Source organism: Phaseolus vulgaris, chromosome 7 (assembly GCF_051622355.1).
Source record: "Phaseolus vulgaris cultivar YP4 chromosome 7, ASM5162235v1, whole genome shotgun sequence".
Lineage (NCBI taxonomy): Eukaryota > Viridiplantae > Streptophyta > Magnoliopsida > Fabales > Fabaceae > Phaseolus > Phaseolus vulgaris.
In genome coordinates this window covers 51,627,102-51,654,415 of record NC_143504.1, presented here as the reverse complement: position 1 = coordinate 51,654,415, position 27,314 = coordinate 51,627,102, and the positions used below count along the sequence as shown (strand labels likewise).

Here is a 27,314-nt window from a genome sequence, read left to right as displayed (position 1 = left end):
TATCCATACAGAACTTTTATCCATAAAAAATACCGATTTTTAGTGGTCAACATTTTGGTTTGGCCTTTATTCTTTATTCTTACCCGACTTCGTCATTCATTTAACATTATGTCATGCAAAATTAGAAAAGAATATATCTCTTGAATATTCCCTCCCATATATAAAATAGTTATTTATTAGCTAATAATAATCTCATGGGGTAAGTTATATACCACACAACACACACATATATTCACATATATTTTATTATAATCATTCTTACTAATCATTAATTTATATAAATATAAATGTAATCATTGGTCTCAAATTTTAATTATGTTTATTATTGTTCGTTTGAGATTTTAAAAAAACTGAACTAACAATAAAAATGTAATCAAATCAACCTTATCATTTTATACTTTGAGCTAATATAATTCTTAAGATATAATAATTATATTTTCAATGATAAATTTTGAAGATACATTTTTCATCTAAATATAATAACTATCAATATAAAAAATTGAAAAAAAATGAAAATTATCTATTTCAATATATATGATCAATAATATACTAAAAAACTAAAATTTATGAAAATAATAAAACTAAACTTCACAAAAATAAATAAGAGATAAAATAATATGAATCAGCATCGAACTTAAAAGAGATAAAGATATCTTATTCTAATATTCTTTCCCATTTTATACTCAAGCGGTTCAAAACATCAAAAAAAAAAAAAAATAAAAAAAAAAATATATATATATATATATATATATATATATATATATATATTTCCTGATTTACATACCGAACTTCAACAAAATATAGTTTATAACGTGGAAAAGATATTCATAAGATTAAAATAAGGATTAATAGTATGTACTTAGACCAAAATAATTTTACATTCAAATTATAATTCCCTTATTTTGTTAAGATATCCAAATATATTTATATGGTTTAGATTTTGTTAAAATTAATATTTTTTTTAATCCAACAATAAGAAGTAGGAAAAGATAAAACAGTAGAATCATGGGATGATAGAAGGATTTGTTCATGAGAAAAATCAGGAACTATTTTTTGTAATCTAAAATAAAGATCATGAACCTCTCACCAATCATTCTATAAAACCTCACCACCTCTCTTTGTTTTCCCGAACCTTCAATCTCTTTCTGCTTTGCTTCCTATACTTTTAGAATCAGAGACAAACAACATCAACAACTGTAACCATGCTTGTCTACCAGGATCTTCTTACAGGTATAATTTTTTTTTTCTCTCAATTTCAGAACTTGTTCTTTCTTTCCCTTTGCCACCCTATTGGGTTTCTTCTTTTGTGCAGTTTTGGATATCTTGGGATTTTTTTGAGATTATTCGTGTGACCCACTTTGATTATAGTTCCTCTTCTTTAGACTAATAATTCTTTGCAGGAAGGTGAGTTATTTGTGCAGGGAAGATTTTGAGATTTATATGTTGTTTCTGCCACAAAAGTGGTTTGAATAATTGAGTTTTTGTGCCACAAAGTTGCAAGTTTGGGCCTTTTTAATACTGTCTGTAACCTTAGCTTTGAGTTTTCCGTTGTTCTAAATGACAATTGCTGTATTTGTTGTGATGCAAGTGTAAATTCTGTTTTGTTTGAAAAGTGCTACACTTGTTGCATGCATCCCTAGACCCTAATGATAACGGGTTTGATGGCCTAAAGATGGTTTTGATTTTCAGATGGTGTGTTTGCTGATTAGGGATTAAGATTTTTGCTTTCCTTGCTTGAGGATTTCTTGATTTGATCATAATTTTCAATGGCTTTAACTTGTAAACTTCTGTTTGTTGATGAATTTTCAGGTGATGAGCTTCTGTCTGACTCATTCCCGTACAAGGAAATTGAGAATGGAATGCTGTGGGAAGTGGAAGGAAAGGTTTGTTGTTAATGATCTGCATAATTTGGAATCTCTGCTACTTTGCATACTTTATTTTCAATTTCTCCAAACATATGTTAAGGGAGATTGCTAAGAACACTCTCTAATCCACTTTTTCACCGAATTCTATATTTTTGAATAACTTTCAACCGAGAGAATGTACTTAAAAGAGTGTGTTCTGATGTGAATAATGTGTGTGTTTTGTCAGTGGGTTGTTCAAGGAGCAGTTAATGTAGATATTGGTGCTAACCCTTCTGCAGAAGGAGGAGAGGACGATGATGGTGTTGACGATCAAGCTGTCAAAGTGGTTGATATTGTTGACACTTTCAGGCTTCAGGTAAAAGGAGAATTTTTTATTTCTTGGTAACCATATGCTGATTTCTTCTGCAGAACAAATGGTTAAGTCATCTATTAGTTTTTGTTTTTCAGGAGCAACCATCTTATGATAAAAAGCAATTTGTGACTTTCATCAAGAGATACATAAAGTTGCTGACACCCAAATTAGAGGCAGAGAAGCAAGAGTTGTTTAAGAAACACATTGAAGGAGCAACTAAGTTCCTTCTCCCAAAGCTGAAAGACCTTCAATTGTATGTGGTTCATCTTCTTTGGTTTTATTCTGTTGGATTTGCTTGTTAACCCTCATTACATTGTTTTTTTCTTTATGCATAAATGGTTTCTTACTGTGATGAATGTGGCAGTTTTGTGGGTGAGAGTATGCATGACGATGGAAGCCTTGTCTTTGCTTACTACAAAGAAGGAGCCACTAATCCAACCTTTATCTACTTTGCCTACGGTTTGAAGGAAATCAAGTGCTGAATACGTGCAATACTGTCTTTATGTTTTGAATTTTCTAGTTTTGGTTATGTTATGAGAGAGCTTTATCTGTATCCCTTTTTTTTTATTTTGGTTGTTACGAGAGGAACATGTGTTCTAGTTATGACTCATTGTTCTATTTGTCATTTTCTATTCTAGATTTAAACTTATTATTGTTAATTAATATTATAGTGAAACCTATCTAGTTATAGTGCTTGTAATTTTTCTTATTTTAAGATTTATTTATTCAAGCATTCATTAATAGATAAATACCATTCAAGTTTTTAATAAAAAAAAAGGTAAAAGTTTTACGTGTTAACTTTATATTTGAATTGAATGTAAGTCTTACAAACATGAACATCCTTAGATATCGTAGATTTCGTTAATTAATAGTATATGTAAGGTAAACTTGTCTGGTTATTCTTAGTTAATTTTTTTTTTGTTGATTACATTTTTTCATCAACAAAACTAAAACTTAAGACCTTACATAAAAAAGATAGAGCCTAATACCGATTGAACCAACTATATGTTGATACCTTTTTAACTTTTATAACAATTATTTTCTTGCTTAATTATTATTTGTTCCTAATTTAAAATAAAAGTAATAAACAGTAACAAAAAGATATATATATATATTTATATATATACCAATTTAAGATATATAACAAAAAGACTCAGATTTTGGTTAAATTTTTTTCTATTAACTCCTTTGCTCCTCATTACATACAACTTCGATTATATGTAAAACACTATCGCACGTTTTTTAAAAACAAGCAACCACAAGTAAAAAAATATGATAAGTTAGTATTTTTAAAACCTTTCAAATGAAACTTTAAATTTAAAAGAATTTATTAAAGATACTACCCAATCAAATATCTATAATTATTTCATATTTCATATCATTCATGTTAAAAATCCAATCAAATATCTATAATTATTTCATATTTCATATCATTCTTTTTAAAAATTCAATCAAATATCTATAAAAAAAAATTCATCTTCATATGAAGTAAATTTATGACCAAATTCCGCATACAAATTCATATTTCATCTATAGATTCCAAGATACTGAGTCAAAATTGTCATTTTCCATAGAACATCACAAATCAATACTCTTCTAATATCTGAACACGGTATTTTCTTCTTTCATGAAAAAATATAATGTCTTCATCACATCATATTTTATATCACAATGACATCAAAGTTTAGAATTTTAAACATTCTAAAAGTCTCAAAAGAAAAACACATAATTATATAACTAATTGTTATTAATTACTTATAGAAATAAAAAATTAACTTACAAAACACCTACTTGCTCGATCGCTAGAAAACAACCTGAATCGATTGATGTATAAAATGATAAGTCCAAAGGATGAACTAATTTTTTTGATTATATACAGTTTCACAAGTCTTGTTTGTTTACCATAACAAATATCATACTAGCCTGATGAACAAGATTTTAGACATTGGCAAACAGATCAAATTTGTATTACTACTAGCAAATTGACGATCAGATTGTATTTTTAAAAGATCCGATGATTATAGAATGCTGTAGGTTATATCATACGGTTACAGATTGACAAAAGAATAAGAAAAGGATAATAAATGTAAAACATCCACATAGATCGTTGTAAACTGAAAAAAAAAAAAAAAAAAGCTTGCTCCACTGTGTAGCCTACGCATAATAATTCAGGCTTGCTTTCTTCTTTGCTTGGACTTGAATAATACCTTCATTAAAGTCCTCATGGTTGACCTACGTTTGAAACAAACAAATTTCAAGAACATTCCAACACCAGGTAAAATATATAAAAACAAAACTATAACCTGGTCAGCAGCTTTGGCACTGAATTGAACCAGAAAGGCAAAAAAATATAAAGAGATTGGCAATAATTATGATAATAGATATCTGAATCGCTCCAACTTGGGGTTCAATGGAGAGGATTATGTTGGTGTTCATAAGAAAAGCTCATAACAACAATGCCAACCAGTACTATCGCCCAGACTAATAACGGTGTTAATTTTCTTTCAAACATTGATGTTCATGTTATTTAAGTTAAGCCTATCTGGAAGAAGACAAACCTCAGTTGCATCACGGCGTAGAGCCAACATGCCAGCCTCAACACAGACAGCCTTCAGTTGTGCTCCATTGAAATCATCTGTGGACCGTGCGAGTTCTTCAAAGTTGACATCCGGGTGAACATTCATCTTCCTTGAATGGATCTAAAATATCAAAGTAAGAGCAGTTAGTAATCGTTTTGTTCAAAAAACATGTCAGTCAGCAGATAAAGTCTGAAGACATAAAACCTGGAGAATACGAGCTCTTGCTTCTTCACTTGGGTGTGGAAACTCAATTTTACGATCCAATCGACCAGAACGCATGAGGGCCGGATCAAGAATATCTGCACGGTTTGTTGCGGCTATCACCTGCAATTTACATGAATATATGAAAATGGAACTTCAACCTATTGCCTAACTGAACAAAAAATCCACCAAATTAGGTGCCAACAACTAAATATAGCCACGGTTTAAGTTGTTATAAATGGAAGTTATAGAATTATGGAACCAGCCCCAAAACATTGGATTTAAAAAGTATATGTACTTTTACTCTCTACCTGAAGACAACAAGCATACTTTGATGAAATCAATCAGAAAAAAATAGATAACAAGAATTATAGGCAAACCTTAATCCTGTCATCACTGCTAAAACCATCCAGCTGATTAAGTAACTCTAACATTGTCCGTTGTACCTCTCTGTCTCCACTTACTTCACTGCAATCAGCCACAAGATATATCAAGGTTGCTGAGCCACTAGACTTTAACTGAGTAACACACTCTCTCTACCTCAAAAGTGAGAGGGGGTAGTCAGTCAATTGCAAATATAAATCTAAATATTGCAGGTTAATACCTATCAAAACGCTTTGTACCAATTGCATCAATTTCATCTATAAATATAATGCATGGTGACTTCTCTTTTGCTAGTTGAAAGGCATCACGGACAAGTTTTGCTCCATCTCCTATGAACATCTGCAAATTATTCCTTGTTATAGATCATTCTAATAAAGAACTCATCAATACAAATGAATACAAACAACAAAGGTAGCAGTGTTCAAGTGAGATAGAGGCAACGAATCTTGTGTAATTAGATGTGTCGGATGAACGGACTATTTAACGCAAGTTAAGGTAGTACCCCAAACATTAAAACATAAGCCAATAATTAGTATGAAATCCTTGTAAAATCATGAGTATCGGTGAAATACATCACAGGAAGAATTCATCCAAAAGAAACTGATGAATAATGATCAATGGGATAATGTGCTGATTATTCACATATTAGAAAAATAAAAGAAAAAGTTACAAACACGTAAAAAATGGAATAATTAGTTGGTTTAAACAGAATTATTCATGGATAAAGATATATAATGGAGAAGACTGCAAAATTAATAGATATAGATTGTCATACCTGGACCAGTTGAGGACCTGCCAATTTCAGAAAAGTGGCATTTGTCTGTGCTGCACAGGCACGGGCCATTAATGTTTTCCCAGTCCCTGGAGGTCCATATAACAGCACTCCCTTGGGAGGACGAACTCCTAACTTTTGAAACCGCTCCTTGTGGGTCATGGGCAAAACAATGGCTTCGACTAATTCTTGAATCTGTTGAGGAAGACCAATTTATTGAATGACCTGAGATTGCATTATCTAACACCAAAAAAACAGGATTCAATATATTAAGGCAATACTCAATGCTCACCTGCTTTTCTAATCCACCAATGTCATTGTAATCTTCTGTGGGCTTTTCATCGACTTCCATGGCCTTAACTCTAGAATCATACTCAGAAGGCAGGGTATCCAAGATTAAGTAACTATCCTTGTTAACACCAACAAGATCACCGGGTTTTAATTTGTCAGGGTCAACAAGCCCAACAACAGGAAGAAAGATTGTCTGCCGTCAAAAGAAAACATTATTAAGCTCAACATTACAGAAAGTGTACCAATATCTTTTCTCACTAAAAGCACAAGAAAAAATAACCATAACAAAACCAACTATCTCAAAATTTGAAACAGTAACAGCAGATATTGAAATTTGAATATGGATAGTATCCTTTGCCAAGAATATGAAAATATTCATCCATTTCACCTGTCGAGTAGAAGTCTTTAGCACAACACACTTCCCCTTTCTTTGCGAGTCAAGATCAATATTAGCACCATCTTCTTCAGCTTCATCTTCTGGGTTCATTTCCAATATCTAGATGCAAAACAATTACAACATAATAACGCAACAAGAATTTGAAAAAAATCAATAAACAACTTCCACCCGATTCCACAATATTCGGAATTCGAACTCCAGGAATCCCCAATACAACATCCAAAATAGATAAACAAAGAACATAGCTAGCTACCTCAACAATGTTGCCAACGAGGTAGGGCAGCTGTTTATTGAGTTTAATCTTTTCCTGATTCTCCTTGATCTTATCCTTGTAAGATTCCAATTCGAGATTCGTCCTCTGCAACTCTTCCTTCAGCCACGGCAAAAAAGAAAATCAATTAAAACCAGAAACCCTAGCGCCAAGAAGATGAACACGAACAGGCAAACAAATAGCGTAATCGATAGGGTTAGGGTTACAGAAGAAGATAATGCAAAACGGAAAGAAAAGGTTGTACCTTGAGAATGCGAATCTCGTTGTCGAGAAGACGTGAAGCTCTGACGATGTCGTCGGTGGTCATATTCGCCAACTGATCATCTTCGAAGGTCGCATCCTCTACCATCGCGCTCGCCATGTCAATTGCGTCTTTCAGATCAACCTAATGTCAGACCAATCGATTCCACACTAACACTCACAATTTGGGGAAAGATGAAAGAGAGAACCAACCACAACTACGATACTAAAAGTGTTTCCAACAAAGAAGACGCCCTGCTTTTATTTATAGGGTTATAAATAAATACGAATTAACATAACTAATTTATAGAATTAAAAGATATCAATTTAAATTTAAAGTATACGTGTGTGTGAATAAGTTATATTATTTATAAAATTGAAAAATAATATTATTAAAATTGGTGAAAATTCAACTATGGTATATTTTACGTATTCTGTACTATGTAAAATAAAAAAATATTATTCATAAATAATTATGAATATATATATATATATATAGCATGCCGAGGCGGTGGAATAGATTTTCTCTATTCTTGAATCTTATTGGAAGGTGAAAGAAAAAACTAAGAATATAAAAAATTGTTATAAAAATGATGGTTCATATTAATGTTTTTAATTTTAAAAAAAAAATTACAAAAAATAATAATTGTGCTATTTAATTTATTTTCCCAACATTTATTAAGAATAAATCAGTATTTAATTTTAAAAAATAAAATACTGAATTAACATGATGCTAATAAAAAATTCAAAAATAAATTTGTTAGTATTGAAATGATTTAGAAATTTAACATTTTATATATATATATATATATATATATATATATCAACTTTAAAACAGGTCAATAGGAAAATTTAAATGCTATGGATTTTATGTATTTTTAAAATTAAATAATTTAACTACAAAAAATTTCAATAGGACAAATTTGCTGTTATTTCATTTAATGAGATCCGTTAAAATATTAACAATAGCAACAACATCTTGTTATTCAATTAGGATTCGATTTATTTTGGTATTACTTATTAAAAATAAATCAAATTTTAATTTTTGAAAATGAAATAATTAAATAAATTTGAAAAGAATTAAATTAAAATAAATGGCCAATCTCTCCTTTATATATGCAATTTTCACTAGTTTTTTCATTTTTTTATTATCAAACACACAGTAATACTTATTCCACATAATGGACCATCATCTTTTCACTAAGTAGCCATCATGACTTTCAAAAATGTAAATATACTTTGTCTTTCTATTTCATGTGCTAAGTATTTTTTTAAAGATAAATATGAGTATAAAATACACAGATTTTCAATTTCAATTAATCTATTTTCACTGTAATTTAATATAAAAAAGGATGATGCAATATTTTTTTCTTTTATGGAAAACCTTTTTCGTCTATAATCACGGTTCACAAGTTATATTTTTATAATTTTTTCTCTTCCTCGTACTTTTTTTGCAATTTTTAATATTTATATATTTAAATTTTTAATATTTATACTTTTGTTTCAATTAATCCAAACCTTTTATGGAAATGAGGATATTTTTAATGAATTGTCTATGGCGAAAAGTAGAAAAGTCAATAGTAAAACTAAGAATTAAATAAGAAATGAATAAATAATTAAATAGTAAAATATTGTAGCAAAGTCCATTACATAAGTTCAAACACGGGTAGTTTTCATAAATATTAGGTACAAAGAAAAAAAGTCCAATTAGGTCTTAAGCCCAATAAAGGAATACTATAAATAGGTGATCAATCCAAAAGATAAGTAGAGTGAATTTTATCTGATATTTAACTAAAATCGATTATGACTTTATAATTGGAGTCCTTTGCAAGTACATACACCTACCTGAGAGCCAAAACCGAGACCAGAGACCGAGAGTCCCAATTGACCCAACTTAGTGAGTGAGAGTCCATAACTTGTGTCCAAAGGCAAGCCCAAATCAGTGAATAGTGCAGCCGAAAACCCAAACCCGAGATAGAAGATCGAAAAGCTTACAAGTCCAGAAAAAAATAAGTTTGTTTCTAGGTCCTGTAAGAACAAATTTACTTCTAGTTGACAATAAAAAATATAGAAGCTCTCATGGTTCTTTTATTTATTCTCTTCATTAACATAAATATTAATTTTAATAAATTTAACACATGTAAGTAATAATTCTTAAAAATCAATAAAATTTATCTATTTCAGATAGATAATGTTTATAATTTTTTAATATGTTGTAGAGTTTGAAATTTTTTTTTTTAAATTATAGATTAAAAACTTTTTAAATATAGTTGTATTGTCCATGAAAAAGTCATTAATGATATTGGAAAGGCTTAGCCGAAAAGGTCGAGAGATCGAGAAGTCGTTATCGCACAAAAATCAAACGTAATTAGAAAAATATAAAAGAATAAAATAGTATTGATATTGTACCAACGTCCAATTGTTAAACCTAAAATATTATAAAACACAATAAAAAGTAGTATAAATAGGTGACTTGATTAATAGGTAAGTAAAGTGTTTTTTAGTGAGATCACAACTTAATCTAATTGATTATGATTTTATCATCGAAGCACCTTGCAGGCACATCCACCTATCCGAGATTGCCCAAGTCAACCTGTCCGAGAGAGCCTAAGCCAACCTATCCGAGAGAGCCCACGCCAACCTGTCAGAGAGAGCCAAAAACCCATTTGATCAAGATATTCACTAGAAGAAACCGAAAGGTTGTGAGGAGGAGAAGACAAGAGAATTTATTGTACTTTGTGTTAAGTCCTGTAAGAACATTTTTGCGCCCACTGTGGGGCTCGAAGTAATTTAACTGAAGTCAAAAAATGACAAGCAGAAAGAGAGGTCAAGTAGGAGGAATGGAGAATAATCCAGATGTTGTATCAATGCCTATGCTTATGAAGCTACAGAGGGAGTTCAAAACTTTAAAAAAAATGAATGAAGAAGAGATGAGTATGTTGAGGGCCAAAAATGCCTATATCAAACAAAAATTAAATGAAGAATCGGTTCTTAATATAACTTCTTTAGAAACTATTGAACCGAGAAGACGTATCCATCAAAATATTGAAGCAAGTTTTGAAAGAACCCAAAGAAGGCGACAAGAAAGATCAAGCACGTTTTTTGGGACATCTATAAGAAAGCAGTCGTTCTCATAAGAAATTGTGGAAACCTCATTGCCCGATAACTAAAAGAATCCGACAATGGATACGTATGATGGAAGCACAAATCCTGATATACACAACATAAATTATTTTGTATACATGGAATAATGTCATCCTTTGTCGAGTATTTCCAACAACATTGAAACCGGCGGTGTTAAGTTGGTTTACACGTTTTTCATAATTATCCATTGATTGTTTTCATACACTTGTTGAGAAGTTCGGAGCATAGTTCACTACAAGTCGTCGACATCATTTCACCTCAATTGCTTTAGTCAATATAAGGCAAGAAAAAGAATAATCACTTAGACTGTTCATGGAACTCTTTGGAAAAGTTGCATTGAGTATATGAAATTTAAGTCCCAAAGTAACAATGCATCACATGATCACTGTGCTAAGGCCAGGACCACGCCCATAGCCTTTGTAAAATGCTAATTGTTAATTTGGATGAGTTGAGACAACAATATGTAAAGTTTATGCAAATGGAGGAGTTAAGGGATTTTAGAAATTAAATAAAAGGAGATGGTGTAGTTGAAAAGAAACAAAATGAAAGAGAGGGAGGTCAACAATATAGAAGAATGAGAGAAGTGCCTTGTGGACCGAAATTCCCACAATACACACCATTAAGCACCAATAGAGCCTGGATACTGCAAGAGGCCTTAACGACACAAATAATACTTACACCAAGAAAGACTCGAACACCATAACGAGTTGATCAAAGTAAGCATTTCCAGTACCACATGAATCATGGTCATCATACAAAAGAATGTGTAGCACTGAAAGACCGAATATAGGAATTGTTCCAAGTTGAGCAGTTAAAACGTTTCATAAGAGATGAAGGGATACCGAGAAAAGGAAGAAGCCCAGAACAAAAGAGAGGAGGTATGGGAAAAGAAGGGAAGAAAGATATGATAAAATAGATGAAAGGGTGGAAAGAAGAGAAGAAAGCCATAAAACTTGTCAAAGTCCTCGGAGAAGAAGAAGCGAGAACAAATAAGCACATGAGAATTACTCGAATAGGGTATTCAGTCTCTCGGAAAAGAAGCATGCCGCCAATTACGTTTATTGACAAAGACTTTCAAACAATTCATCCATATCAGGATGATCCCATGGTGATCATTGTATAAATAACAGAATCTGCAATTATGAAAACGTTAGTAGATCGATGAAGTTTTGTTGACATCTTGTATTGGGAGACTTTTTAGAAATTAAGGTTGAAAAAAGAAGATATTATGCCACACCGAGAACAAATAATCGAGTTCTCGAGTGAAATGGTGGATACAAATGGGTACATAGATTTAAGAACTACATTTGGAATGGGAAAAGTGACAAAGACAATCAAGATCAGATATCTGGTTGTGGAGGCAAACATTTTATAATATTCTTTTGGGGAGACCCTCGTTGAATAAGTTAAGAGCTATAGTGTCAACACCACACTTAGCTATGAAATTCCCAACAAAAAAAAGGAAATATTGCAACTATATATGAGCAACAAGAGAATGCTATCTTGCAAAACAAGAGGTCGAGAAGATGAAAGAGCTTTAATAACAATGGTTGATTCAGATCCCATAATGAATAATAAAGAAAGAATAAAACCGAAAGAAGAAACAAAAATGATTCAACTGGGTGAATGAAGATTTGATGAAATAGTTGACCAAGATTTTGAAAAAAAAAATAAAGATTTGTTTACATGGAATGTTACAAATATATTGGGAATAAAGCCCAATACAAAATAGCATAAATAGATGACTTTGATTAGCAGGTAAGTAAAGTGTTTTTTTATAAAGATTACAACTTAATCTAATTGATTTTAACTTTATCATCGGAACATTTTGGAGGTACATCGACCTATCCGAGAAAGTCCAAATCAATTTGTTTGAGAAAACTCAAACCAACTTACATTATTAAGTAATTAAATCAAAATTAAAAAAAATATTAATTAATAAATAACAAAAAAAAAGCAATATTGAATTTATACTGCGATTCAATTAAATAATTCTAAGTTTGACCTAGGTGACATACTTAAATTACTTGAAAGTAACATTTTAAAATATTGAAAAAAAATATATAATTGATGTTAGCAAATTTAAAGTTATTTAATTTTATAAAAAGATTATATTAGAAACTATTTATTATAAACAAAAATAAAATAATCCTATTTTAATGAAATATTTACTAGTCAGATTTAAATCATATAGTTTTTTAATCCTTATTTTTCATATAGGTATTACATCGAGGTTAGTACTTTAAATAAATTTAAATAATATAAAAATTTAAAAATAATACGTGCCTGAATAATATATATATATATATATATATATATTTTTATTTAATATAATTATATTTAACCTGTTACTATATATTTTAAAATTGATAGTTTATTTACGTACATATATTTTTAAAGTTAAAAATGTTTAATTTAAAATAACCTATGGAAAAACATAGGTTTAAAATCTAGTATATGAGAGTGACTTTTTATTTCTACAACACCAATGGGTAATTGATCCTTTTGTTACTCAAATATGAGGTACAATAAATTTAATTTATTGAAGAAATGAATTTTTTTATTTAGTTCTTCAGTGTATACAAAAATTAAATTGATTCCTAAATATTATAATATGATGAGAAAATGATCTCTCGTATAATTTAATTGGTCCTTAAAATTACATTTTTTATGAAAAATAGTTTATATTCAAAGACCAAGTCATATTTTTTGTTCTTTAAAAAAAGCATAAAATTTTATTCTTATATTTTAAAGTATTTAAATTGATCATGTTTAAAAAAAAAGTAAATTAAGAATTTGGTGTAACAGTTCGTACTAATAAAGCTGTATACATACATTAAACGTTTGATTTCACTAGTTTGCATATATACATACAAAAGGCAGTCATAATATATCTAACACATAGTTTAAATAACCAAATATATTTATTTAAATAAAACAAAGCTTATAAGATATTTTCGAAAAATGACCAAAACAATCAAAATATAAATTGCTAAATGAATCAGTTGAGAGAATAAAAACTTCAAGATGTAAAACATTAAAAATACTCACAGATAGGATTAAATTAAAGAATTAACAGTGATAAGATTTTAGAGTAAAATATTATTTTAATATCCTATAATAATTATTTATAAACAAGGTTATTATTTTAATGTGAGTTTCATGAGTCACTTAAAATTAAAGAGTTAAACAATTTTGTTTAATTTTTTGCAACTTACTATATAAAATCTGTTTCAAAAAGGTATTTATTAAAATGTATTTGGTTATAAATAATTTAGTGGTTAATTTAAACAAAAATCCATTGTCGTCCAGCGGTTAGGATATCTGGCTTTCACCCAGGAGACCCGGGTTCGATTCCCGGCAATGGAAACTTTTTTATCACTGTTTTTTATTATCCACGAAATATTGTTTTAGATAAAAATTACATTTTTTTATTCTCTATTCATATGTTAATTTTTATTTTTTTAAATGTAAGTTGTTATGTATGTTCTTATCTTGTTAAAAAATAGTTTACACTCTAAATCTATTAACATTAATACGCAACCGTAAATTGAAAATTCATTCAATATACATTTATATTTATAAACATAGCACACATGAAATTTAAATAATTTTTAGGTTATGGATTTTTGTTTTAAATTTCCAGTTTTTTGAAGAATCAAATTCCACTTGAAATTCATTTAAGTTTAAAAACTAATAATAAATATAATACTCATAATCTTTAATTATGAATCATTTTAATTTTAAAAATACATTAAATAAAGTAATAATTTTTTACTTATTTAATATGAAAAATAATACAAAAACACATTATGTAAATTATATTAAAAATAACTAAATTTCACACCTTCCAATAAACGATAGATAATGGGTCACCAATCTCCAAGTGTTTGCTACGGACAATAGTTTGAATTTTGAAAAATTAGTTCTTATGAATTAATTGTCGAGTAAAAAACTAATTTAGAAGATATTTACCACCCTAAGTATGTAATAAATATACATCATCAGAGTTGTAAAACTCTAAAATTTATATAAACTTTATGTAGACTTCAATTAATAACTAGTAAATTTTTTACTAGTATTAAAACAATACTAGAGGGATGCCTCTATACTTTTACAGAAAATAATAATAAATACATAAAATAATTGATGGTTTATAATATATTGTATTGTTGAAAAAAGGTTAAATTTTTTTAAGGTGGTGTATTGTTAATGCATGCACATTGTAAAAACATTTTTAAAAAGTTATATTTTCCTAATTTAAATGTTAAGAAAATGTTATGTTTATGTAGACCTATCAATGAAGAGCAAAACTATAATTGAATTCAAACTCCGTGACTTACTTAAATTATTTTTTATAAGATGAATTTGCATAAATTTATATATAAAAAAGAGTTGCATAGAACGACATGATAGAAATAAAATTATAAAGTTTAAGAGTTTCTAAGAGGAAAAAGATGAATTTATTATAGTAGTTACGTGATACAAAATAAACAAAAGAGGAACTAAAATCCATTCACTACATTAATGTCAGGTCCTTGTCCCATTCCTTTAGGGTATCAACATTATTAGTCTATTCCCATCTCTTGGCCAAGCTAAAGACTCTGGGAACAGTATTTCAATAATGGTTTTATCATAGCCACACATGTTTGAGAACATTGATGAAGAAGACAAGTTACACTGTCATTGGTCTCAAACATTTTAGCCCTTGTTGAATCCATATATAAAACGGTCTCTTCATCATATTAGCAAGTGCCTCCTAAAATAGTAATTGGAAAAGAGTTCAAATAACAAAATCACAAGATTCTACCCGAATTTGCTAAATAAATTTAATATTTATGCATAGTACTCACATTTCCAATTTGTGTGCCTAACCCTTTAATAATATTGTCCCCTTTTATCAACTCGAGGGAGAAAAAGAAAATGAAGCACAAATGGATGTTTCAAAATTCAAAGATGTTTACATTGAGTTAATCAGATATCATGGATACATTTTTAAGGTTAATTTGTAATCACATTTTAGAAAGATTTAGTATTTAGTAAATACTAAATCATGTACATTTCTTTATTGAGATATTGAGGAAAACATTATCAACATTGAGTTGGTATAAATTCTAATTTCGAATAACAACAAGAGTTAATGACAATGTAATAATTGTGTGATTAATCCATGATAGAATCATAGTATTATACCTTTCTTAAACTTCATACAAAGGATCTCCACGTTTTGGAACTTCAAAGGCTACCAACTACGAACTTCAATTTATTCTTGGATAAAAGAGCACATCTCATGTTTCTACTAAAAGAATGGTCATCTGTCTCATTGAGTTAAAGAGAGACAAAAACAGTTCCAATATTTTCTTCAGGATGCAAGTAATAAGGGCTTGAGTGGTTTATGCAATGGTCCATTACAAAACCATGTTATGTGTGACGATTCTATGATGATAGGTAGTAAGAAAAACAATGCAAAAGAAGAATCAATCAAGAACCGAAAACCAACAAAAACAAAGCAAGATCAAGAATTGTGAAGTAGCAAGATTGAAACAAGATGCAACAACAATAGAGGCAAAACATGTCTTTCAACTTGCTTTGATAACATATTGAATATGGTATGCTTCCATGGTGAAGCAACCAGTGTGTGTGTCAATGTAGGGTTTAGTGTAAGCGATATGTAAATGTTAAGTTGAGAGTTAAACATAAAAGAAAGTAAGAAGCAAATAAGGAAGAAAGCATGAAACAATTTTTACTAAAAGGAAAAATTCTTAGAACTTAAGATACAAGGCTTGCTATATAAAGAAAAGAAGAAGCTAGGGAAAAAAAATAATTGTCATACAACAAGTATACATAGCAACAAAAACGACTAAAGAATGACAAACAACTTTTGTACACGACACAAATTAATAGACAAACTTCTCTACACTCCACAAAAGCATCTCAACAATTATGGTGTTTTTGGATTAGGGAGGGGATGTGTGATTATTTGAGAAAGTGTATTTGGAGTGATTTGAGAGAAAAATGCAAGGAAATAAGATTGTATGTATAGTAGATTATGAAGAAAGTTTGTGAGTGATGTGATGGTAGTGATTTTTTTTTTCAAAAGATTTAAAATGTAAGTTCACAAATTTACCCTTATTTTAAAAAATATTTGAATAATGAAATATGAGGCATTTTTGTGTAGATTTGAATTCATTAAAATTTTGTAAATTATTTCATGTACCGTTGAATAATTATTTTTGAAAAAAAAATACGAGTTATTTATCCTTGTCGGAAGATAGAAAATTTTCATAAAAACAATTTTTCCCGTTATAAATTGAATTGTAATATTGGAGATTGTAAAAAAATGAAAAAATATTTGAAATGCAGTAAAATGAATATTAAAGATATTTATTTCATAAAAAATAAGTCATAATTGATTAGAACGGTTAAAAACATGAATTCATAATGGATGGATTGGAAAATAATACATGGATTAGACTATTAAAAACATGAGTTCATAATCAATTATAAATAACTTGAAAAATAGTACGTAATTGATTATGAAATTAAAAATAAGAAATTAATAATCGGTTATAGGAAAAAAACAAAATTTGTTAAGGACAATTATGAATCTCCAAAGTATGAACGATAGATTCCCTTTGAATTTTCACTTAGATGAGAGATGCGATAATACCTACTCATAAATCACTGAGTATAAATACAAATGAACAATACAAGTGAAGGACAACATCACTCTTCCATGCTCGCATCCTTCCAGAATGGATCCAAACATAGGCTTAGAGACGAACAAAGGATTTATATTCAGAATTTAAGTACCAATAGTAGGCGCTTCTTAGGCTAAGCAACTTAGATTTTATTCCTTGAAGACCCATTATCACTCTCCTTTCGCCATCTATAAAACTAAAACCAAAGTGTTCTCCACTACAATACAACTAAGCCTCTACCTAACATATCAAACATACGAATCCCAGAAAGTGAGTTACAGACCCAATTCCAAAATGCGTCAATAATATTATATGAAACGGCGATGACCGAAGGCCAATGATTTGGTGAGGCAAAGTAATAAAAATTATGAATCATTACGCTGCCTCATTAACAATTTCAGAGCTTTAGTCTGGTCCCCCATTTCCATTACCGATAGAATCTCAGCTCTTCAATAATTTTCCAAAAGCAACAAAACAGAAAGCAAATCGAAGCCTGATTGCCATTTTTTGAAAAAGATACCTTAATAATTTGTGGGGGTCTTAATGCCCACATAAACCTTTGCTTCTGCCCACTTTTTTACCTTTTCAAATTTGCTCTGCATTTAGAACTTGAAATGTGATGGAACCCTTAACCAACACCTAAGTATAGAAAAGGCGGGGATTTAACGACTTTAATTACCATGTCAAAAGCCAGAAAAATAACTCTTCCTCACCGCCAACTTATACCTTTTTCATTCATTATTAATCTACCACACAATTAAGGAAGTGCCAGTAAGCTAACTCAACTCTACCTTACACTTTCCTTTGCCCTTCTCTTGTTGTGAAATGTGTGTGATGAGTTTTTTTTATTGAATAACCAAACACACCCGAATTATTCTAATTACAAGGTCCAGAACTTTCCTGGAAAAGAAAACTGTAACACCATGCTTTTGTCTTGTGATGATACAAAGAATTAAGTTGCCGACAAGTAAGATAGTGTAATCTGAATTCTCAATCAACACAGAGAGGCCTAAAAAACTTCACAATACCTTAAAACATATATAATAAATTCCATGGTGTTGAAAGAATATTCAGTCGTACATTTTTTACCCACATACCCATTCCATGATGTTTCATATTTGGCGTGTCGGTTCGTTTACCCACTTCAGCTTTTCACTGCTTCCTTCGATTTTCGAATAGTAACACTTTCAACGAATTCACGTATCCTCGTAATATTCAAAGTTCAGACTCAACGCTTTATTTTAGCATGCAAAAGCAAAGCATTAACAAAAAGCGAAAATCAACTAATCTTGGAATCTCCCAATCCCAATTTCACACTTGGTTTAGACAGAGAAAAAGTGGAAAACCCAAAATCTGTTGGTTGATTTAATAAAGCTACCCACAGAAAAAGATTGAAAATTTATACTAGCATCGTAGGAGGGACTGTGATTTGAAAAATGGAAAACGAGAGCATTAATGAATCGCTGATACAATCACCAATACACGGGCACGGCCTCTGTATTTTTTCACCCACTCAGATTCAGACTCTGAGTAGCACAGAGTGGGCAAAAAAAACAAAAACAGTGACAGTTTTTTTCTCTTTTTTATTTTTATTTTACACAAACGTTCAAATCCAAATAATAACAATACTAGTATTGAGATTTAAGAGGAGGCAGTGTATTCTGACAATAGCAATCCGAAAATGGACGAGCACAAATGTTGACGAATAACAAATAAATTTATATAACAACAGAACATATTGGAGAAAAAGAAAAGAAAAATTCAGCTCCTGCACCTCGTAATGGCGCTGCAGCCGCGGCTGTAAGGGTTGGCCTGAGCTCCTGGTTGGCAATTGTAGTAGGAGGCGCCGCGGCGAGAGCAGGGAACAGTGTTCCTCTGCAGCGCACCGTAGCTGATGTACTTGTTGGTGGCTAAGATGCGCCGGTTGATCTCCGAGTCCAACTCATACTCCTCCCCTCCCAGGCACTCCGCGATGGACCCCCTGCACGTGGAACCCCATCCCATTCCCAGGTGGTGGTCCCCGCCGCCCACGGCTGTCGGGCACCGACTCATTGCCACCAGTACGGTGGCGGCGCAGATCATCACCACAGCTAAGGAACACGACTTCGCCATTGATCAGAGGCTTCTCTTTTTTCCCTTTCCTTGCTCAATTCAGGAATGCTGCGTCTTTCTTTCTTTCCCCTTTTTCCCCCAAATGAAATGAATTCAGCTCACGCGATGAAATGCACACAGCTAGTTGAAAGTTTCAAACTTTAAACCCTCTCTCTGCTTTTCAAGAAAAGACACTCTGCTCTCTTTATTTACGCTTTTGCCATTTCCGACAGCGACAACCACCTTCATAACGCTTTTCTTTTAACCCCGCTAAACAAATCTCTCGTTTCATCATTTTAAATTCAATTAAAATTTTGATTTTCCATTTTTTTACCATTAGAGTTTCCACTCAATAGAAAGAAAGTACTTATAATTAACTAAAAAGAGAAATGAAAACACTTAAGTCATAAGTAACTGTTTTTTATTTAATAAATAAATTTAAATTGCCGAATTTGACAACTTCTTCCTCTTTAATGGAAGGCCTCTCTAAAATTTGGTGGACCAAAGAGAGAATAGAGAAGGGGCCGAGAGGGAGGGCAAGACGAGACGTGTGGAGCATGAAGAAGTGTGTATTATTTGTATTTTTCTTTTGAAAGGAGAGAGTGTGAATATTTATATTTGCATGTATATTTATTTTGTTGTTTTTAATAAATTTGAGAAAGGTTATTATTATATTGTGCTAAGTTGACTATTTGTATTCCAGCAGTAGTTATGAAAAAGAAGAAACTGAAATGGGTAGAGGCTATTATATTACTCCAACATTTTCATTCACCTACTCCTCAATACAAATTTCCAAGTGTGACAAAATTGTCTTGGTATATTATATGCGTGACTTCCCTACACGTCTAAGAACTACTTTGATTACTTTAATTTTCTCACAAGGAAGCGTGAGAAACCACTATGTTTCGCATATAACAAAGACTTAAATAAAAGAAAAGAAAATTAGGAAAAGAGATTAGCTACCAGTATGCTTGATGAATTCTACAAGGGTAAGTTTTAAAGTGGATGATAGAAAAAAAAAGTCAAGTCAGAGAAAATCATTTGGACTCAGATTAGGTCTTTAACATATATACTCATATTTCCTAACTTAGTGTTATTACATCGATTTAAAAAAAAAAATAGTACAAACTTTACTTTATTAATTAGTTTTATAAAATTAAATTAAAATTAAAGTATATTTCCTAATTTTAAATTAAGTGTTAACGACAAAAGATAAAAATATTTCATAGTATATAAATGAGTGTAAACCTCATTTTATAAATCAGTTCTATAAGGTTAAGTTAGACTTAAAATTCACCACTTAATATGATATCAAATGCATTTAGAGTCTATTATAACGAAAGTTTGTTGGACTTATCAGGTTACTTGTTATCTAAACGATATTAGACCACTCATAAATATATAATCACACACAAGTTGACAGGTCTTGACACGAGAAGGTGTGTTATCAATTAGAGATAAAAACATTTCATAACATTATAAGTCAATTTTATAAAGTTGAATTATATTTGAAGTCCATTTCTTTTTTTTTTCCATTCCCCCTAAATAGTTAATGTTAACAAACATAAAAAAATAACTTTAAGCTTGTTACATAAAAATTGGTTAAGGAGCATGTGTAGAATTAATTGTTTCCCAACTATAGATATGACATACACTCTAAGATAAAAATACCTTATTATTTTGTAGTTGAAAAACTCATTCTCGCGTTTCGTGATGAAAATGTTTTAATGGAAATATGTACTTTAAATTTGAAAGTGTGCACCTATCAATTCCAAACATGAGTTATAAATTTGGGTGTTTATAGATATCACCAAGTAAAATTCATTCAATTTAACCTAAATATTTGGAGTATTTATGGGAAATCGAATTGTCTTATCAAATTTATTATTTATTAGATTGGATACTGGGAATTTAATTCAAGAGTGGTGTTATAACAGCGTGAATAGTAAAAAATATTCACTTTACAAACAAATAAAATAATATTTTAATCAATTTTAATTTATTTTTTAATTTTAAATATTATTACATTATTATAATATAGTGTCAAGGATATGTTTTTACGTTAAAAAAGTATTTTTCTTTATTCAACTCAATCTAACTCATTTATTACATAATATATTGTAGTTTTAATTTATTGTTTATATGTATTTTCTAAAAATAAAGATGGACAAATTTATATATTTAAAATATTTGTCTATTTTAGTTTCTTTATCCAAACATTCCTTAAAAGTATCTTTAATAAATGTTACATATTACAGATTTAATGTTGTATTTAAGATCCACTTTTTACTCCAATAATAAGCTAATCATATATTAAATTTCTCTTCAATTTTAGTTTTATAAAACAAATATATATTTTATTTGTAAAACTAGTTCTTATAGATGAACAAGTTTTTGCATAACCTTAGAAATAATGAAAACAACCTCCTGACCTATAAAGTAAAATTTGAACCTTTGATAAAATGTTACAAACTAAACTTCTCCTTTTTAATTTAACTTTTGATTTAATTTGTTAAAATGCATTCACGGTTAAGTCCAAAAGAAATACAATATAACTATTATAAAGTTATATTAGAATTAGGGATGATAGAATGAATCTTCACATGCTAGTTAGCCTCCTAATCCGTCATAATTTGATAAATTAGGTTAGTGTTTGGGTTAATGTTTTTGACTATTCAGTATGTATTATATGACGTCTTTTTTCGTCTAGTCCACTAAATTGGTGTATCTCAAACGTTTTTTTTTTTAAATTAAAAATAAAAAATAAAAAAATTTAAAAGATTAAACTTTTGTATTACATTATTTAGAAAATACAAATATGTAATAATATTATAACTTAAATGATTAACACTTACAAATTAAATTTCAATTATTAATTATAATATTAATAATGGAGTAATTTAACACACAAAAATTAATAATTATTTTAATTTATTTAATTAGAGATATCAATTAATTAATTAAAAACTTAAGAAATATTTATATAGTTAAATAGACTTTTAAAAAATAATATATAAATATAACAAAATTAAACAAAAAATTAAAAACAAAGTTGATAGATTAACCTACTGACTTATTCTTTAGTTAGGCGGGTCAACATTTTTAACCTGTTTTGCCATGACAAGTTAACCCGTCCTATTCTATTTTTTGGTGAGTTACCTATTTACTACCTAGCCTATTTTACCACCTAAATTAGAATGCATTAGAAAGAATGCCACTATATTTTACATCCACATCATTTGAAGTTGCACTCTCGTATAAATTGAAATTTCAATTTTACCCTTTCAAAATTTGTGTTCCAAAAATATATCTTTTTTTAATGTTTTTATTTATTTTTTATATTTTGTAAGGCACTCAATACAACGCCACATATGAACAAAATTGTCCCACTCTTGATATATGCAATAATACAAACACATAATCCAACATGATGGTCATCTCACTAATAAAGAGGTGAAAAATGTTGGTGTAACAATGTTATCTTTCCATACTGAAAAGAATATTGTTTTCAAGAAAACTAGAATATTACTTTTATACCCAATGATTCAACACCTATAAACTATTTTGATATGTGTACTCAAAACAAGTTTCATTAAATCCAATCCAAATCATAATCACCTCTAATATAAATGAAAAACACAGATTAACGATGTTCTATACTTAAAACTTTGTATAAGTTGGTGGATACACAAACCATATTGTAGCTACGTAGTTCAAATTATTTTGATACATTATATTATCAACTAGCTAAACATTATTATATCAATATGACCTTCTAATAAAAATCTTGCTGTACAAATAAATTATGATTACCAGTGTAGTCTTATTAACCTTTCATAACATATGCATTTGTTTTTTCAGATGGTACAAATAAAATTTTCGGGCAATGTTTTAAAAAAAATCCCAATAAATAAGAACAGTACAGTGACGTCCACATTAAAAACTGGGCCTCCTCAAGCTGAAATCAGTCCAAGGATTAAGGGCAATTACTCTATCGACATTTTCAATGGAGTGAAATGACAAAAATATCCTTAAATAAAAGAAATTATGAATTTTGTTTTCTATAACCCATTTTTTGAGTTGGATTTCTAAAACACTTTTCTTATTTAGATTTTTCAAACACTTTTCTGACTTCTATATATTTATTTTTATAATTATTATAATTTTTTTTTTTATTGATGTGTCGACACTATTTAAAAATAGCGTGTCTGGAAGTTCATAGTTTACAACTCTTGTGAGGCTTATATATGAAGGTAGATTGAATCTTTAATAAAAGGAATCAGATTCCTGAATAGAAAAATGATAAGACAAGAAAGAATATGCAGATGATCAAGTGTTACTAAACTTCCTCGTCACTATTATTCGATTATTCCACAAGGTTTCCCAGAGTATTCACTTCAGAATCCTCTTAAAAGGACCCGACGTGACTGTTATTAACTTGTTTTTGCGTGTAAAAAATTAGTAATTGAAATGCTGCAGAGTTTTTAGTCAAGTAAGCAATGATTTTTGTAACAAAACAAGTTTAGCAAGTATTGTAATGTAATTGATTTCTGTAACACTTGATGTTAAAACTCAAAAAAGAAGAAATGCTGTTCGTAAATTATCTGGTATAGTAAAGTAAAGTCTAAATTGTTTCTCGTCAACAATATAAATCTGAATTCCTGCATTGCCTCTCATGAGAGAATAAGAATAAATATTTGGTGAAAAATTCCCTTCAACCAAAAATGTCCAATAAGGCTCAAGTTGGCAACAGAATCAAAAACCAGAAAAAGCTTTCCAGAGATTTATTTTTGTGGAAGACATTAATGGTTTCAGTGACTTTATTGTTTTCTGATTAAAATATTCCTTATAAACATGTTCTTCCCATGGCAACACAGAATATGTAAAATCTTTGAGGATGTGTGTGTATGTATAATAGTGGTCCATATCTCAAATTGAAATATAAACGTATAAAATTGATTAATTGAATAATGATTATTCTTGTTTTGCTTTTCGGTGATAATCTATTCTCATATTCGGGACAACCTTTTGACTTCACTTTCCTGATCATACACTTGTTGTATAAGGGAATGAGAGAGATCTCTTACCCGAACAATTAATTCATTTTCTTCGTGTACTTTTTTTTTCTATTTCCTTCGATCATGTACTATTTTTTTTCCCTTTTCCCTCATTTTGTGTTCGAGTTTCGTTTTCGAAAATTTAAGGGTTGTCAACTTATTTATGCTATGTTTGGGAAAAGATCTATGAAAGGGAAAATAGAAAATTTGTGAAGATTAAAAAAATATGTAAGTATCTATGATATTGTTTTGATTGAAGAATGATAAAATAGATTTATGAGATTTATTTATTGAAATTTGTGACAGATATGGAAATTTGAAAATTATTTTAAAGATGTAAAATATAAGTTTAGAAATTTATTTATTTTTATTAAAAAATATTTAAATAATAAATTATGATATTTTTTTTAGGTTAAATAATTAATTTTTAATATATAATATCTATAATTATTTATATTTTTTAATAAAAAATAAAAGATATAGTAGAAAATATTTTTGTGTTAAATTGAATAAGTATAAGTATAATTAATGTTGTAATAATAATATATTTGTTTTTATTATTGCGTTTATTTATACTATGTCATGATATTATTGCACCTATTTATATTATGGGATGAATCTTCTAGTGTTAGACCTAAAAAAAGGCAGTGTCGCAATAGTACGTAATTTTAAAATTTGTGTATGCAATGAGTATTCGTATTACGTAATTTTAATGTAAGCAATTATCATTCATATTACATAATTTCTGTATAGTTTAATTACTATTAACACTTTCCTGGTCATACTTCATTTGCCTAAACTGAGTGCAAAAGTATACGACCAAACAAATTCACATGTATATAAAACAATATATTTATTTGGAATACATTTAATGAACTTTTTAAAAACCATTTGAACGCATCTCATCTTTTTGAGAAGTTGTTCCATTTGGCCCACTTTAGCGCACCTATAAGTCTACAAGAAGCATAGCATAATAGTAAAGTGATGGATATTGCGCAGTGGAGCTTGTGGGGTACCAAGAACAACCACAGAGCCACATTCACCCATTATTCTCCCTTACTTTTCATCCCTTCAATAAAAACAAACAAATAGTTTTTTCCTAAAATATATTAATAAATTAAAAGGAGGCCTGTCAAATATTCTTCTATATCTACACCCATTACAAAATTACTTTAATGAAATGATTGCGTGCAATGCCACTCACTCTCACATCAGTGAGCACGCATTCGGATTTTCATCGCTGAAGAGCTCGAACGAATCCGACGGCTGCGATGGACCATACGATGCATACGGTTCCGCTTCGTACGTGTAGGCTGGAGGCTCCACTTCGTAGCCTGGGCGCACCACGTGGGCGTACGAATACGGTTGGGCAGGTGCATAATACGCTGCACCGTAGCTGCTGCTAGGATGCGCCGTATGGTAGCTCATACTGTGAACAACATGAGCAGGTGCAGGTGCAGGAACAGGAGGAGGTGCATAGTAATGCGGTGGGTACTGACGGTAAATGTGGTGTTGACGTGCCCAACTGTCATTGGCTGGGATCGCGAAAGGAACTGAACTTGGAACTGGAACAGCTGGATCATGAACGAGACCTTGACTATTTGACTGGTTACTGGAACCATCGTTGGCCTTTGCATCACTACCAACCTCGTTAACGTTGTTGTTATTACTTCCTTTCCCGGTCGCCGTCGCCTTCTTTTTCTTCTTTTTCACTCCACTAGCACCACCGCCGCCGGCTCCACCGGTTTTATTCTCATTTCCGGTTGCTTCATTGTCGTTAGGAACTTGAACAGCGATGCTGACTTTTTTTTCGGTTACCGGTACGGCCGGTTGTAATACCACGGTCTGCCTCACCTCCGGCTTTGGCTCTTGAAACTGAACAGCAGCTTTACCGGCGGCGCATCCATCCATGTTTCTAACGGCGTTACTTTTGTTGCTATTATTATTGTTAGTACCTTCAACGTTTTTGGATGGCTCTTGCGCGACAACCTTAACATCTTCTTTATCGTTTTCCTTAATCCCTTCGCTGCTTTCTGCGTCGCTTTGGTGCTTCTCTTGGCTCTCTGTTTTTCCTTGCTTTTTCTTTCCCAAATCTGCCTTTTCAGGCCACAACTCTGCATGCTTCCCCGCCTTGGTGAGTTTCCAAATCAACGTCTCGCCGTCAACGTTCCCCGTTACCACCACTTTATGTTGCTTCTGATCAATGTCTATCTTGTAAACACCTGCGCCATGGAAGAGTAACGAGTGTGGTGCAAAAGAGTTAAAGGAAAGGAGGGAAATTGAAATCAGGGTTTGGTTTTGAAGGTGGTTACGTTACCGTAAATGGCTTCCAGAATTTTCTTGACTTTCTTTTTGCAGCCTTGACAGTGGATGGAGACTCTCAACGCCACGGTCTGGGAGACAGAAGCGTAACAAGTTCAGAACCTGTTGGAGAGTACTGGGCGTTGTTAAGCGAAATAGCAAATGTAAAAGATGGAACGATGCTTTACCTTGCATGCCAAAGGTTCTCTTTCTACGCCTTCTCCTGCTTCTTTAGGTTCCGCTTTAGATTCTGTTGCTGCCATTGGAGCTTCAAAGACAGAAGAAGAGGTTTTGGGGTTCCAGCGAAAAGAGAAGAGACAGAAGAGTAGTGAGAGAGAGAGAAGAAGGGTTAAAAAGCAGAGAAAGAGAGAGTTTGAAGCATAAGAGAATAATTTGTATATAATAATATAAAAGAGGGAGAAGGAAAAAGTGAAGGGTTTCATGAAAAGAAGAACCTGCATGGGAAAAAAGGATGTGAAAACATGGTGGTTTCAATTTAGACGTAATTGAACAGGAGTCGCTGAATTTTGTTTTATGAAAATTAAATTTTGTAGTGGACACATATACTTGATTCGGTTTTTGCTTTTTCTTCTTTTGCCAATCTGTGCCTCATGCCTTTTGATGAAGCAGGTGTTTCAGAGGTTTTACTTTTTATGGATTTCGAGAAT

General features: G+C 30.5%; 4 protein-coding genes and 1 non-coding gene across 6 annotated transcripts; 2 read left to right on the top strand and 3 right to left on the bottom strand.

The window, feature by feature from the left end:
- The first annotated feature begins 956 nt into the window (after positions 1 to 956).
- LOC137830039 (translationally-controlled tumor protein homolog) lies at positions 957 to 2,917 on the top strand. The gene is made up of 5 exons (XM_068637131.1): positions 957 to 1,230; positions 1,810 to 1,883; positions 2,092 to 2,220; positions 2,313 to 2,470; positions 2,582 to 2,917. Exons 1-5 carry the CDS (start codon positions 1,203 to 1,205, stop codon positions 2,697 to 2,699), a joined length of 507 nt encoding a protein of 168 aa, XP_068493232.1. The 5' UTR covers positions 957 to 1,202; the 3' UTR covers positions 2,700 to 2,917.
- A 1,236-nt stretch (positions 2,918 to 4,153) lies between these two features.
- LOC137830031 (26S proteasome regulatory subunit 6A homolog) lies at positions 4,154 to 7,819 on the bottom strand. Its single transcript, XM_068637115.2, has 10 exons — positions 7,357 to 7,819; positions 7,095 to 7,211; positions 6,833 to 6,940; positions 6,446 to 6,637; positions 6,157 to 6,348; positions 5,602 to 5,720; positions 5,378 to 5,465; positions 5,001 to 5,120; positions 4,776 to 4,916; positions 4,154 to 4,449 (listed from the first exon to the last, which is right to left on the bottom strand). The coding sequence occupies exons 1-10, from the start codon at positions 7,471 to 7,473 to the stop codon at positions 4,372 to 4,374; spliced, it is 1,272 nt and encodes a 423-aa protein (XP_068493216.1). The 5' UTR covers positions 7,474 to 7,819; the 3' UTR covers positions 4,154 to 4,371.
- Positions 7,820 to 13,793: 5,974 nt separating this feature from the next.
- TRNAE-UUC (transfer RNA glutamic acid (anticodon UUC)) lies at positions 13,794 to 13,865 on the top strand. The gene has a single exon. It is a non-coding gene; the product is annotated as a tRNA-Glu (tRNA).
- A 4,943-nt stretch (positions 13,866 to 18,808) lies between these two features.
- Positions 18,809 to 19,438, bottom strand: LOC137829400 (rapid alkalinization factor). Its single transcript, XM_068636203.2, has one exon. It carries the CDS (start codon positions 19,307 to 19,309, stop codon positions 18,959 to 18,961), a length of 351 nt encoding a protein of 116 aa, XP_068492304.1. The 5' UTR covers positions 19,310 to 19,438; the 3' UTR covers positions 18,809 to 18,958.
- Positions 19,439 to 25,159: 5,721 nt separating this feature from the next.
- On the bottom strand, positions 25,160 to 27,054 carry LOC137830038 (heavy metal-associated isoprenylated plant protein 35). Of its 2 annotated transcripts, none has more exons than XM_068637130.2 (3): positions 26,835 to 27,054; positions 26,663 to 26,738; positions 25,160 to 26,567 (listed from the first exon to the last, which is right to left on the bottom strand). In XM_068637130.2, the coding sequence occupies exons 1-3, from the start codon at positions 26,907 to 26,909 to the stop codon at positions 25,552 to 25,554; spliced, it is 1,167 nt and encodes a 388-aa protein (XP_068493231.1). In that variant the 5' UTR covers positions 26,910 to 27,054; the 3' UTR covers positions 25,160 to 25,551. The 2 variants fall into 2 exon arrangements, with proteins under 2 accessions (XP_068493231.1, XP_090160990.1); XM_090304864.1 differs by having other exon boundaries at positions 26,663 to 26,769; positions 26,835 to 27,028.
- Positions 27,055 to 27,314: the final 260 nt, after the last annotated feature.